The 12920-nt window shown below is 34.8% G+C and overlaps 1 protein-coding gene across 2 annotated transcripts in view; it reads right to left on the bottom strand.

Annotated features, from left to right (window-relative positions):
- LRPPRC (leucine rich pentatricopeptide repeat containing) overlaps positions 1-12920 on the bottom strand; it is a 95540-nt gene that overhangs the window by 60923 nt on the left and 21697 nt on the right. For both annotated transcript variants that reach the window (XM_075496289.1, XM_075496290.1), the window contains exons 12-15: positions 8028-8146; positions 7271-7364; positions 3885-3954; positions 728-755 (exon numbers count right to left, since the gene is read on the bottom strand). In XM_075496289.1, the coding sequence (XP_075352404.1) occupies positions 728-755; positions 3885-3954; positions 7271-7364; positions 8028-8146 (311 nt within the window). The remainder of the gene's footprint in view (positions 1-727; positions 756-3884; positions 3955-7270; positions 7365-8027; positions 8147-12920) is intronic.

Genomic DNA, 12920 nt, shown 5'->3' with positions numbered 1-12920 from the left:
TTGCAAAATCTAAAATATACTGCAAGCCATGTGCTAGTTTATTAGTCAGCAGGTACAGCATCGAAGAAAAAAAAAAAAGACAAGAAGCACAGTGCATCCCTTCCCAAATTCTGTAACCACATCCCAGGCAATATCTGCCAACATCTCCTCTATGCTAGTGCTCTGCAAAATTTATTGACCAAGTTATATTGCAGTGTCTTTCTAATTAATGTAGCCCATAACAGGGAGGGCAAGATGACCAGTCATTTCCCCTTGACTTCATTCAGGCGATTTCTTTTACCTTCAATGTTTTAAGTTATATGACAGAAACTTTAAAATTCTAATTGTGCCTTATTATTTTATTAGTACTAGTGTGGGGATAGGAAGAAAGTTTAGGGAAGGCAAGAAAAGGAATTAAACCATGTCAGATTGCACAACCATGGCAGACTTTGTTCCAAAAGCTACAACTATACAGTACTTTCTCAGCTATAACATTGATCTAGAAATTGGAGTAGCATAAGCTACACTACATGGTAACACCACATTTGATTTTTCACAATTATACTTAACTGTCCAATTTGAAAATTCAACTTTGTACAGTTGTACAATCTGCCACTGACAAAAGTCTTGCTCAAATTAATCAGGTCTACAATTATTGGGCTCAGAATTTAGATTTACAGTAATAAATCATAAACATGCAGTGCCTAAAGAACTTGATTTTATTTACAGCATTATTATCTCCACTTACCTTGCTCCAAAGATGTACATCATCTGAGCTGAAGAGGGCAGCAAAGGATAACAAATTAAAAGCAACAAAATGATTTTACTCTTGTATCTTTTTTTAAAAAAAAGAAAACCACAGATCGTTAACACTGAGGATCTTATTCAATTATTTAAATAAAATCAAATACAATAATTGCCACATATTGTTTAAACCAACTTTGTACAGAATAAGTATTGTACTTTTTACTATACTGCATATGGGCATAGTTTCTGCTAAATACCTTAAAATAATGCAGCAATCCAAACAGATGTAACTAAGACTACATGGAATATATTTTAGTTTTATTTTTAGTTCAATCTTTTAACATGTCCTAATTGTACTTTTTTATTTTATACTTCATACTATTTATCATTTCAAGAAAATAAGGTTCACTCAAGTCACACTTTACATAGCAAACACTTGATATGTGGAATTTGCTACAGCAAAAATCTAGACTCCTGTGCATTAAAACTAGATTTTTTTAGTACATACAGGTAACTACAGACAGCTATAAATGCATTTATACCATGCAAAAAAGAAAGTAATTAAAGCTCTTACTTAAGGTATAATACTTATTATAGTGAGATAAATAGACAATATTTAAAAAAATAGAAAACAAAACATAGAACTCCTCTAATTTCTCCCCTCATAGAACAGAACAGGACTTGATGGAGAGCACTTATCTGTACATCATCAGGTTACAACCAAAGATCAAATGTTAGCCAGTTTACTAAAGCATAAAAAATCCAACATATTAAAATGTTAACCAGTTCACTGAAGTATAAAAAAACTGACATATTCCTATAATTTGTAGAACATCAAAATTCTCACTGGAAGCTATAACTTTTCCACAACTATAAAGCAGCATTAACTTAGACAAGGCTAAGAGAACAAAAATTTATGACCTTATTTTATCTTCCTATAATTCTCATAAGGAGAAAATGTCAGTCTGAACAGCTAAACAGAAATTGAAAGTATTCATAGAAGTTTAGTATTTTATTTAGGAGGTTCAAGCCTATGAAACATTTATTCTTTTTGTGCAACTGCCACTTGTATTTGAAAATGAGTCAAATGCAGGTCCACGGAGGGGGGGGAAGCTATCTGTGAGGTTAGTTAAGCTTTCCTGGATGAACTCACTCCACCACTGACAGCATGACAATGAACTGCAGATATCAAATGCATCAATTTCCTAAAGTACTTGACTCTGAAATAGTAATGGTACATCAAGCAGATAGAATGGGAATACTTCGAAGCAGTTACTAGAGAAGAGCAGCTTCAACAGTAATCCATAAACTAGTCTGCCACAGACATTGTACGTATGTCCCTGGTGTCCATACCCTGTACTTTTGTACGCCAGTCCTAAACCCTGCTCGTTAGAACATTTGAGACCTGCATTTAGTCATAAAATTCTGCTGTGGTCTTTATAAAAGGTACAAGTATTCTTTTCTTCTACCCTATCGTACCCTCAAGGTTCATTTTCAGGCTGTTCTAGCCATTAAGTTTAAAATAGAAAAGGAAACATGAATTGGCACTTTTTCAGAAACAATAAGGGTGAAGTCTGGGCACAGCCAACCTTGTACATAGCTTCTGAAGCCAGGTAGCAATAAAGGCAAACAAGAGAGATTAATATTGAAGAAATAAAAAAAACTTATGCCACACTTACAAGTGGCAAGGAGATGGCAGAAACAGTAAGCTGGAGTAACAAAAAAACCCCCCCAACCTTAATTTCCTTCAGAATTCCAAGTTTTTATCCCAGATGTCCAATAACTATTGAAATCCCAACAGTAGTAACTCTTCCACCCCTGAGGAGAGTAACTGTTTCACTTGAGGAGAATATGATTCTTCAGCAGCTAGTTTTCACAATACAAGTTGATAACTTTTGAAAGATACTTTAAATCACATTCTGAACACCTGCAGAACTCTCCAGTGGTAGGCGTATTTCATGCTAGCATTGGTTGTGTGTGGTAAACGTTGATATGGCTTCCTTTCTAGTGCAAGTCCTACTTCAATTGAATATTTATCCATACTTAGAGAGAAAACGTGCTTCAAAAATTTGTTACTGTAATTAATACATCTGAAACGGATGATTCTGGGGCTGACTACTAAAAGGCATAGTAAAATAGCCCTACTGGATCTAAAACATTATTTCACTTATCCCTTGGATGTCAATGTCAGCTAGGGTCTAGTTAACAAACCCAATTTGAACACTGGTTTGCTTTTTCTCGTCCTTTTCCCACGGTAGAGCAGGATCAGCTAGATAGAACTTGCAGTTTACTAGGAAATTATTTTGGTCATACTCACCTGGTATGTTTTACTAATATCCAACCTAAACATAGTTATATCGCATAGCCATTACAAAATTTTAGGCACTAATTTAGTCAACAAAATCAGCCTTCAGACTGAGTAATATTAAAGTGACCTCTCTGGTTCCCAGTGGTGTAGGTATGCTGCAAAAAAAACTCATTCAGAGTCCTAAATGTTTGACTGGGCAAACAGTGAATGACAGAAACGCTTGTTAATTCACATATACTTGCATAAGCTTAAGACAACCCTGCAAGTTAGCAAGGAACCTTCCTTGCAAAACGGGACCATATGGCTGTGAATACAAAGTCATGGCAATGTAGCATAATATTAGGTGTTAAATATGAGCATTCTGCAGTCATATTAACCCAGAGGGCTCAGAAAGCTATAAGATATAGTAGAATACACCTGGCTCCTACTGGTATTTTGTCTTCATTAAGCACTCATTTACTTTAATGGTTAATAGTGATAAACTTTAGGGAAATCTTACATTAGCACAGCAGTTTATAAACAAAAAAGTGAACATAAAACCCCAAATGTTTACTTTCCCAAAAAGTTTATATACTGTCAAATACCACAGAACAAACAAAAACAGTGAAGTTTTTTAATTTACTATACATAATACTTCAAAGGTATGCTCACATATAGCAGAGGGAAGGAAACCAGGAAGAGCAGAAAGGAACAAAGATATCCCTCAGATCTGCTACAGCTGGAACCCCACTTTTAAATTTTCAAAGGGGGGGGGGGGGGAAGACTGTGCAGACTTGTGCTCGAGAAGGCAAAAAAGAGAGGGAACTTTGCTACAGAGGAAAAAACCAAGGTATTCATATAGCAACCTTACCTTTTAAAACCCAAAATGAGGCTGTTTCTAAACTGACGAGCATCAATAGGAGGTGTGCTTGCTGAAGACACTGCAAATGAAAGAAATATTTCTAAATATTCATTGTAAAAAAAAAAAAAAAAACAAACCCCTGAACTGCAACAAGTCATTAGGTCATGTACATAGGATATCATCAGAAGAACTATTTCATTAGTTTAGTAAATGCTGACAAACTTTTGTAAATCAAAATTTCAAATACGAAGGTTTTACCAGCTCTAAATCTGTTCCATTTCAAAAGGGATCAATTATTCTAAAAGAGAGATTTTTCCCTCTTCATTGCCTTTAATGTCAATAGTTAATACATCAGTCTTTTATACAAATTAGTAATAGGAGTAAGCATCTTATCTGTAAAAAAGTACAAGACTGAAAAAAGTATTATGTTCCAAAAAGCAAAACAAAATCCAAACAATTCTAATCAAGAAAACTTGAGATATTAGCACTGGAACAAAAAAAGAGCCACCAGAGGCAAATGGTTTGCTAATTGTTTCAGACTGAATACCTGCCTTAAAATAGGCTTTACAATTTTGCCTTTGGTTTTTTTTTTTTTAATTTAAAAAATAAATAAATAAATAAATAAAACAATGACACCTTCTTAGGCATTTGCTTCTGCTGGTGTAAAGTGCCTGACAAGAAAGAATAAGTAGTTCAATCTGAAGTACTATCCACCAAATTAAGGTAAACATAAGGGGAAAAAAGAAAAAGGTACACAGTTGTAAATGTTTATATTTACAATATTGGCTAAAAACAAAAGAAACTCTAAAATTACTTGAAATTAGATGTCCCTGAGAGGTCATGTACAGTTATGCCCTATGTCCTCATCTTTACATTATCTCTTGGGTAAATATTCCAAATCATTCTACCTTTTTCCTCTAGAATTGCTGTCTCTCATTCCAGCACCATAGTCCAGCACAGAAAAAAAATACAGCAGTAGATGCATTTAAGTCCTGTATGAAGTTGTTAACATCTGACTTCACTATCACAATAGAACTAACCCCTGTAAAAACCTGAATGCACTGGGCCCTTTCAGCAAGGACTGCAATATGGTATATGGTAGAAGAGAACTGAAACAAAAACACCAGCTCTACAGGAACCTGGGAAATAAAAGGCAGGAACAACATCCTAAAACCACTCCTTAGTCTAACTCCAGGCATTTAGAAAATTAAAAGTTTTAAATGTTGGAACATTTATTTTAGTTTGAAAATCTCAGGTAAATTTGGTTTCAAGAAACTCTTAATACAAATCCTCCTCCAGTGGTATATTAAACTTTTTGCTCATAAAAAGACGAGCAGAAAAGCATCTTAGCATGCTCAGCTGCTGCTGACAATCGGCAACCTGGTTTCCTTAGCAACAAACAAGTCTGAGAAAAATCAAGAGGCTGACAATGAAGTGGAATGGAACGGCACGATAAAGGGAAAAAGCAGCTCTCATGTACGCTGCCTTATGCGCCCAGATTCCTCAGCTGATGCTTCGTAGTTTTCATCTTGTCAGTAGCAGAAATCTATACATTATAAGGTATGAGAAGCTGAATCAATACACCTAGATAGCAACCTGCATTAATAACCAACCTTTGCCTCCCCCGACTACACTGATGAGACAATCTTGAACTATTTTCCATGCTGCATCTATTTTTCCCTCTTTGTAACACTGCAAAAGGAGCCAAGTCAAAAAAAAAAAAAAATCAGCTGTTTAATATCAGTGCCTTATCATTACATAGGTGCTAATTAGATTTACTAGCATTCATTTCAGCTTGGTAAACTATTTACAGGAGTACCTTCCTTTAAAGCTCAAGTTCAAAAGAAATTCATGAAACCATGAATTATTAACCCTAGCCTTTGTAAACAGAAATACCGCTACAAGATTTAAATTCAACACACAAACAACAGCTAAATAATACACTATGAGACTAATTTCATGATAGTAAGACAGAATGCAGCCTAATCTATGTGCCTGTATCACACTTTTGATACCATATACATTTACCATATACCAGGCACACACATATTTGTGCCTTATAACACATTAAAACCTGTTTTACTTAACCAAAATTAGTGTGCAGGGGTGGGTCTACTTTTTCATGTAAGAAAAAACAAAACAAAAAACAACAAAAAACCCCAAACCACACCAAAACCACTATTTCACTTTCCAGAAGAAATTTCATTGCTCCTAATAAATAGTTATCCTTTAAAAAAAAATTCAAAGTTATTTTAGGTACTTCATTTTCCATGGTTAATGTTGTGGGGGTTTTTTTTGTAACAAGAACAAACAAAATAATGGCAGAATGTAAGGTGAATCTTAAAGATTCCCCAATTGATAAATCTCCAATACAAAAATTAAATCACTGATAAGTAACTACTCATTTATTGTTCTCATTTATTGTTCTTATTTCCAACACAACAGCTTCCCAGGGTCATGGTGTATAGACTACATATTTCTGTATTTGTTAAATAAAACAGTTGATGACAATTGCAGCAAGACTGCTTAAGCTTTTCCCTGAACCTTGAACACATAAAACTGTTGTTTAAAAAAAAAAAAAAAGAAAAAAAGAAAAAAGAGATCTTTCGGTATCAGATTTAGTCCAAATTTAGGTGTTTTATTATTGTCTCAGTATACTAGGCAAATAAAAACTGTACTCGTTTTAAATTTTGAAGAGAAACATATATTCCTACTTAACCAAGCAAATCATCCCAACCCATACACTCAGTCAATGATGTATATTAATTTTTGCAAGCACTGAGCATCAGAACAGTCTTCGGAGAAAACTCTTAAAAAGTGATTAATTCATGCTGTTACAACTTAATCACCTAATCAACCCATCAAATTTATACACATAACTTCCATGACCAACAGATCAGCAGAGAACCTTCAGGTTAACGTCGGTGCCAATCAGTTCTTTAAAGTTGGTTCTCTTATTAATAGTTCTGTAGTACTTCAGAGCCATATTGTTAGACTAGCATCCTGTTGTAACTGATGCTGCAAACAAAAACAATCCCCGCACCAACAACTTAACAGTCATTGTGCAAGGCAAATTGTTTCCTTAAGCCCTCTAAGTACAAGAGGATCATAATCCTATCACAATCACAGCAAAGCTGTGATTTGTAAATATCTTATATGTAAATCTTACAGCCAGGTTCAACACTAAAAAAGAATTTAACTATGATATGTTGTCCAGAATAGGTAGTTTCAAACAGTCTGATATCTCATCATAGAGGACCTCACATAATAAAAGGTTTGCTCAAGTTTCCCACTACCTTTAAACCTCATATATTAATACATGTAAATCTCTTACCCTACAAACAATCAACACTACCGCCAAGTAAGTAGTAATACGCAACATGAAAATTACTTACATAGAGATAGAACATTGTTCAGTCTTCCATGGGCTGCTTCATATCTTATTTCTGCTACAGAGAGTCCCACAGTTTCAAACAGGCAGTCATTTTTCTAGACATAAAGCAAACAATCATTGGAAGTACACACAGAAAAGACCTTCTGATACTTTGTATTTTTAAACGCTTCTCTCCAAAAGGACATTGGCATTCTTTTATTGGTAGCTGTTGGTAGAACAATATGGTTATTGGTAGAACATAGAAGGTGCTCTACAGAAGTCTACGTGGCTAGCCAGGTAAGTTGCTACTGATCAAAAATTATCCAGCTTTTGTATTGAAATCAATTGCAAGAGACAAAGTTATCAAAGGCAGAAAGAGTGGGACAGTTAAACTTCATCTGCAATTCTGAATTCTTTAGCAAGTTAAAAAAAAAATCAACAGAAACAATTATAATACTTTAATCCCCCTAAGTGTAAAAAAAAAAAAAAGGACATCATTCATTTATTTAGTTTTCCACTTCTGGAAACAGAAAGCTAGTAAGTCTTGAGCAAAATATTTTGGTTAGCTCTGAAAACAAGAAAGAAAAGCAGCAGGAGAAAGACATGGTAAACAAACCATCAGTGCCACAACTGTTTCAAGAATAATCTAAATATTCTGAACAGGCTTCACCATACCAAGTTCATGTTTAGAGTACTGCTGGGATCTAAAGCCTTCACAGAGAGCATAGAAAAACAAGCCAAACAACAGTAATTTTTATGAATTCTAAATGCAAACTCACCTTCAGCTGGGCACGGGCAGTTTCACTATCAGCAAAATTTTTAAAAACATAGTCTGTGTATGTTTCTGTATCCAGTTCCACCCCCAACTCGTGCATCACTTTGAGGACCTCAAAGACACCTATCAAGGCAAAATTGGTAAGGCTAAGCATTTCAGAAAAATGAAAACTTGAGACTCAACATTTAAAAATAAACGTTGTTTTTCAAAAAAAGGACTTGTCTCCTCAATTGCCCTCCTTGAAATTGCCATGCAAAATTCTGCATTTTTATTTTAGGTGTTAATAAAGTTCTTAGCTGTGAAACTTAAAATAGATTCACTAAACTTCCTGTGCTGTACTATCAAAAACATGAAACTCTTGGCTAGTTTGGAAATTGCTAGTATACAAAGTTATTTTCTAACACAGTGAATATATGACAGTTACTCTTAGTCATGTTTGCAAAACATCTTTTAAAGCTATCTATCAAAATGTCTGTATTATTGTGAATAAAAACCAAATCTGATATTTGGTGTAAAGTATATAATCAAATTCAATATACAAATGCATTCTTCAATACGCAATACATTCTTAGCTTTGTTCCCAGTATCCAACCCTGATTAGCAAGGCAAGCTTTCAAGATTTGTCTCTAGATTTCTTTAAAACAAGTAACATTTTTGTAAGTAAACACGTTGATTACTCTATCAACACATCAACTTCAAACTGGACATTCAGAGAAAGGCTGGAGTCTCCCAGGTCCCAGTGAAGCTACATTATAACTTTTACAGGGTTCAGATCAATTCACACAACTAGACTGTATATTACTACTGTAGATATGCATCTGAAGACAACAGATATCAAATCTTAATAGTTCAGCAATAAGAGTGTAGAGTTTTAGAGTATATATCATGCTTTTTAATTGCTCACACTCTTCTGATTTGCAGAAACTTCTTACAGTAACCCTAGCTAGCAAACTCTGAACCCCTGTCAAAACCAATACAGGCATTATCATTTTTTGCTGGTCTAAAAGTGACTTGTCAGTTGCTGCAGGACACCAGTACCAAACAGCATATGTTTTTTGCAACTTGCATTTCATACTTATTACTTTAAAAATGTAAAGTTTCCCAAAGTCCCTGTCTTTGCCCTGGAGTGCCACCTATGGAAAAGTGACACTTCCATGAATATTTTATGCAGTGCACTATGGTGCAAATAATCAAATGTGAATTCCCTTTGAGCACTTGAAAATACATGCAGGCAAGTCACACTAGATTAAAGTCGCATCATCTGTTTGAGTTTGCCTTAAACAAAACTCTGATTTTGGCCCAGAATCTGCAAAAATATGAATAAAGAATTAATTACAGTAAGTCTTTCTTGATACCTTTCAAATTTTGACAGCTAGTTTCTATTTCACATTTTCAACTTCCCAGAAAATATATTAAGTCCTCTTATGCTGAAACCTTTTCAAAAATAATTGTATTTGTACCACTAGAAAGTAGTTTGAAGACCAAGAACTAGATACCACAGTGAATAAGGTGTGGTAAACTCGGGAGATTTGAGTTCAAATTTCCATCTAGAACAGAATAGAAAACAGGCTTGTTAAGCGTCCCCATTCCCTAGCAGATGCTTGTCACAAATGCCTACTGGGGCACAGTTCCTGAGTAGGAAAGGGCATGTATGAAGATTAGAACACCAGCACAACACTGAGATGCAGATTGAGGAATACTAGTAACAATAATGCACATAGCCAAATTAATCGTAAACTTGAAAAAAATGCTGCCACACATTTCTTCATTTCTACGATGGCTGAAGTACAATTTTGGGGGGAATAGAAGATTAATGAAAACCAACACAGAATCCACAATTTTGCGTTCATTTTTACCTCACTGAGAGCAGAACTACTTTATTATCACATAGATATCTTCCACAATACAAAGCAATGAAACATTCACACTTCAATCAAAATACTACAAAATTGTCAAATACATGCATGAAATAGGATTTGAGCATTATGTGTGTGGACTTTCAAAAATTCTTTGCTCCTCATATCGGAAAATACACTAACCTCTTCTCTCCCCAAACCAAAGAACAGACTAAAAAGAGAGACACAAAAGTGCAGTCACACTTATCTAGAACACTGGTCTCCCAAACTTTTTTTCAGAACACACCCCCAACACACATATATTCATTTAGAAATTATATACATGTACTACTGTACTGATATATTATGCACATTATAAAATAAACACAAAAATACAAAGTAGAAATTTATTTATTTTATTTATTAACAGCCCACTCACACCCCAATGGATTGCCTTGCACACCCCACTTTGGAGACCACTGATCCAGAACACTGGATATGACTAAAACCCACAGTAAAGTCTTCCAGCTGTCTCCCTGCTTGATCAAGAACAGGTTTTTGAGATCTTGGGCTGAGATATGCAAGGACTGCAGGAGCTGAGTATCTAAAAAATCAAATAATTGAGTGAGTGGAAAGAGGACAGAAATAGGGAACAAAACACAGCCAAACTTCTGTTCTCCTTTTTGTCTATACTGGAAATAGCACTCAAACACCTCAACAGAACAGATTCCAGCCTTGAATCAGTATATCCAAGAACAAATACAGAAGAGGTAAATTACAAGATGGTCATAATATTTCTGTGGTAGAACAGAGCAACTTGCTGCTTTTCAAGAAGTGAAAAGTGAGACTTGCATTTCAGTCTGCTTTTCATTTCCTAAGTTTCTCACAATAAGTCGTGCCTTCTTCCTAAAGCAGTTCTTAGAACAGGGGGGATTTCTAAGGCAGTTACGTACAGTTCTATATGTGCAAGGGCAGTAAAATTGGGCTTTAAGCAGTTTTCTAAGGAAACAAGAAAATAAAACTCTCAGTTCAAAAAGTGAAGTCGCATTCAGGAAAACAACATAATATTTAACATATTTTTGCTGTGCTGTTCATTTCAGATGCACTCAGAAAGTTCTTTGCCAGAAAAGCCTGTCTACAAAAACAGTATTTCAAGTAGTTACTTTGTGAAATCACCACCCTTATTCCTCTCTGGACTCAGACTCTTATTTCCCTTATTTCCCAAAGTAAAAATTGAATTACGATTCACTAACCATGCTTTATGTATATAACAGCTTAGTAGAAAACAAAAGTGAAATACACAACTGACTTTTAAAAACTGTCTTTAAAAATAACATCATTATATGAAGATGAAGGGCAGCTATAGAATATTCACTAACAAGTATAAGTCCAACATTTCTGCTTATTTATACTAGGCCCTCCTGTTTTTACCGTATTATCCGATACAAGAAGAATCTCAGCGCCAATAACAGTTTCAGATCCACCACATATTGATCTTTTAAATCCTGCAAGCACCTTCCATTCCTAAAAGCCTAACAGCATTTACCTAGATAAATACTATGGAAATAAGTAATTATCAACTTATATAACCGATGCACATAAAAGCCAGAATGCCCCATCTGAAATTATCTGCCTGTGTAAAATGACTGAAAAGAGCTGTTTACTATTTCAGAGTGGTTAAGTTCTCTATGGTATATTTAAAAATGGCCTTCCTTAGTTTCATTCCTCTTAACCAGCACTTCACCGCTACTTTTCTTTCAAACTCAATTCCATAATACAGAAGTTAGGGAATTTCCTTTGATATCCAGTGTTGGCTTTTGTTAAAATAAAAATTAGATCAACATATAATTAAACATTGCTACTAGTTATATAATTGTTTGGGTCACATTATACATACCGATTCAGACATTGTACCCTGCAATTCTAGATAGGTTGTTGCTTATGTTCTGTGTTCTTTAATTATTTAGTCTACTGTCTAAATCCCATCAGATTTTTAATAGTTTTTCCTCAAAGTTCTTCTCCATTTTCAGCCTTACCTATACCGAGACGAAAAATTACACATACAAGGCCGTGCATTACTACTATGTAGAGAAAGGAATTATTACCTCATTTTTGGTATGAGATGTGATACAGTGTCTATCTACACTTTTGTTCACACAGCTCTTATTTTTTGCTGCTAGAAAGCACCATTCTGTTCATTTACTATCTGCTGTCACCTTTAGGTTCTCACTGCAGCATTATTTTTTGCTCTATTATTTCTATGGAACAATTTCAGGGGGGGTGGGTTTTTTCCCCCCTATTTACTTTCCTTCAAGTATATTGGCTGTATTTTTAGATAGTGGATCTCATTTACTCATTTTTTTATTATTGCATTTCAAAAAATGAATGTGAGCTTACACATGGGAAAGAACAAGACAACTTGTTTCACTGCAGCAAGAATAATTCCACTGATTCTTCACTGCAGAAGAAATTGCTTAGATATCTTCTTACGTATTTTAAGAATTGCAAAATCACTGACTTTTGTAGGCACGCACACAGTAGTAATGTTCCCACTTGACAATTCAAACTCTAAGTACCAGGTTACAAAAACGTGTTTGCAGATCCACAGTACTGTCACACAGCCATACAGAAGTTTATGTATCCAATGCCTTTGCAGATAGAAAAAGAAAGGGTCTCTAGAAAATGGCAAAGCAAGCCAGAATTGAGGGTTCCTTCACCAGTTTTCTTCTCAATTTGCTTACATGAGTTCCAGCAGGAACTACTAGCCAAAGCATAGTTGATTTCTACAGTAGGAGTCCAAATTAAGGCAACCTCTGATCTTGCCGAAGATCAAAAGAGATATGAAAACTTAAGTTTCTCTCAACAGTCAGATATTGCTTCAGTTTTGGGAGCTAAGACAAAATCTAAAAATACTTCCGATGTCTCTTATAATTGTGTTAGTGAGGTGAAATTTTCCATGGAGTAACAAACAGAAAGCATGTTTTTTCAGTGGGCAGCATCCACAAAGAGAAGTATGACACTGATTTCTATTTACTTTTTTTGGCAACATTGTACTTCAGGTA

Source organism: Mycteria americana, chromosome 3, assembly GCF_035582795.1.
Source record: "Mycteria americana isolate JAX WOST 10 ecotype Jacksonville Zoo and Gardens chromosome 3, USCA_MyAme_1.0, whole genome shotgun sequence".
NCBI lineage: Eukaryota > Metazoa > Chordata > Aves > Ciconiiformes > Ciconiidae > Mycteria > Mycteria americana.
Note: the sequence above shows the minus strand (reverse complement) of the source record. Positions and strands in the feature narration are given on the sequence as shown.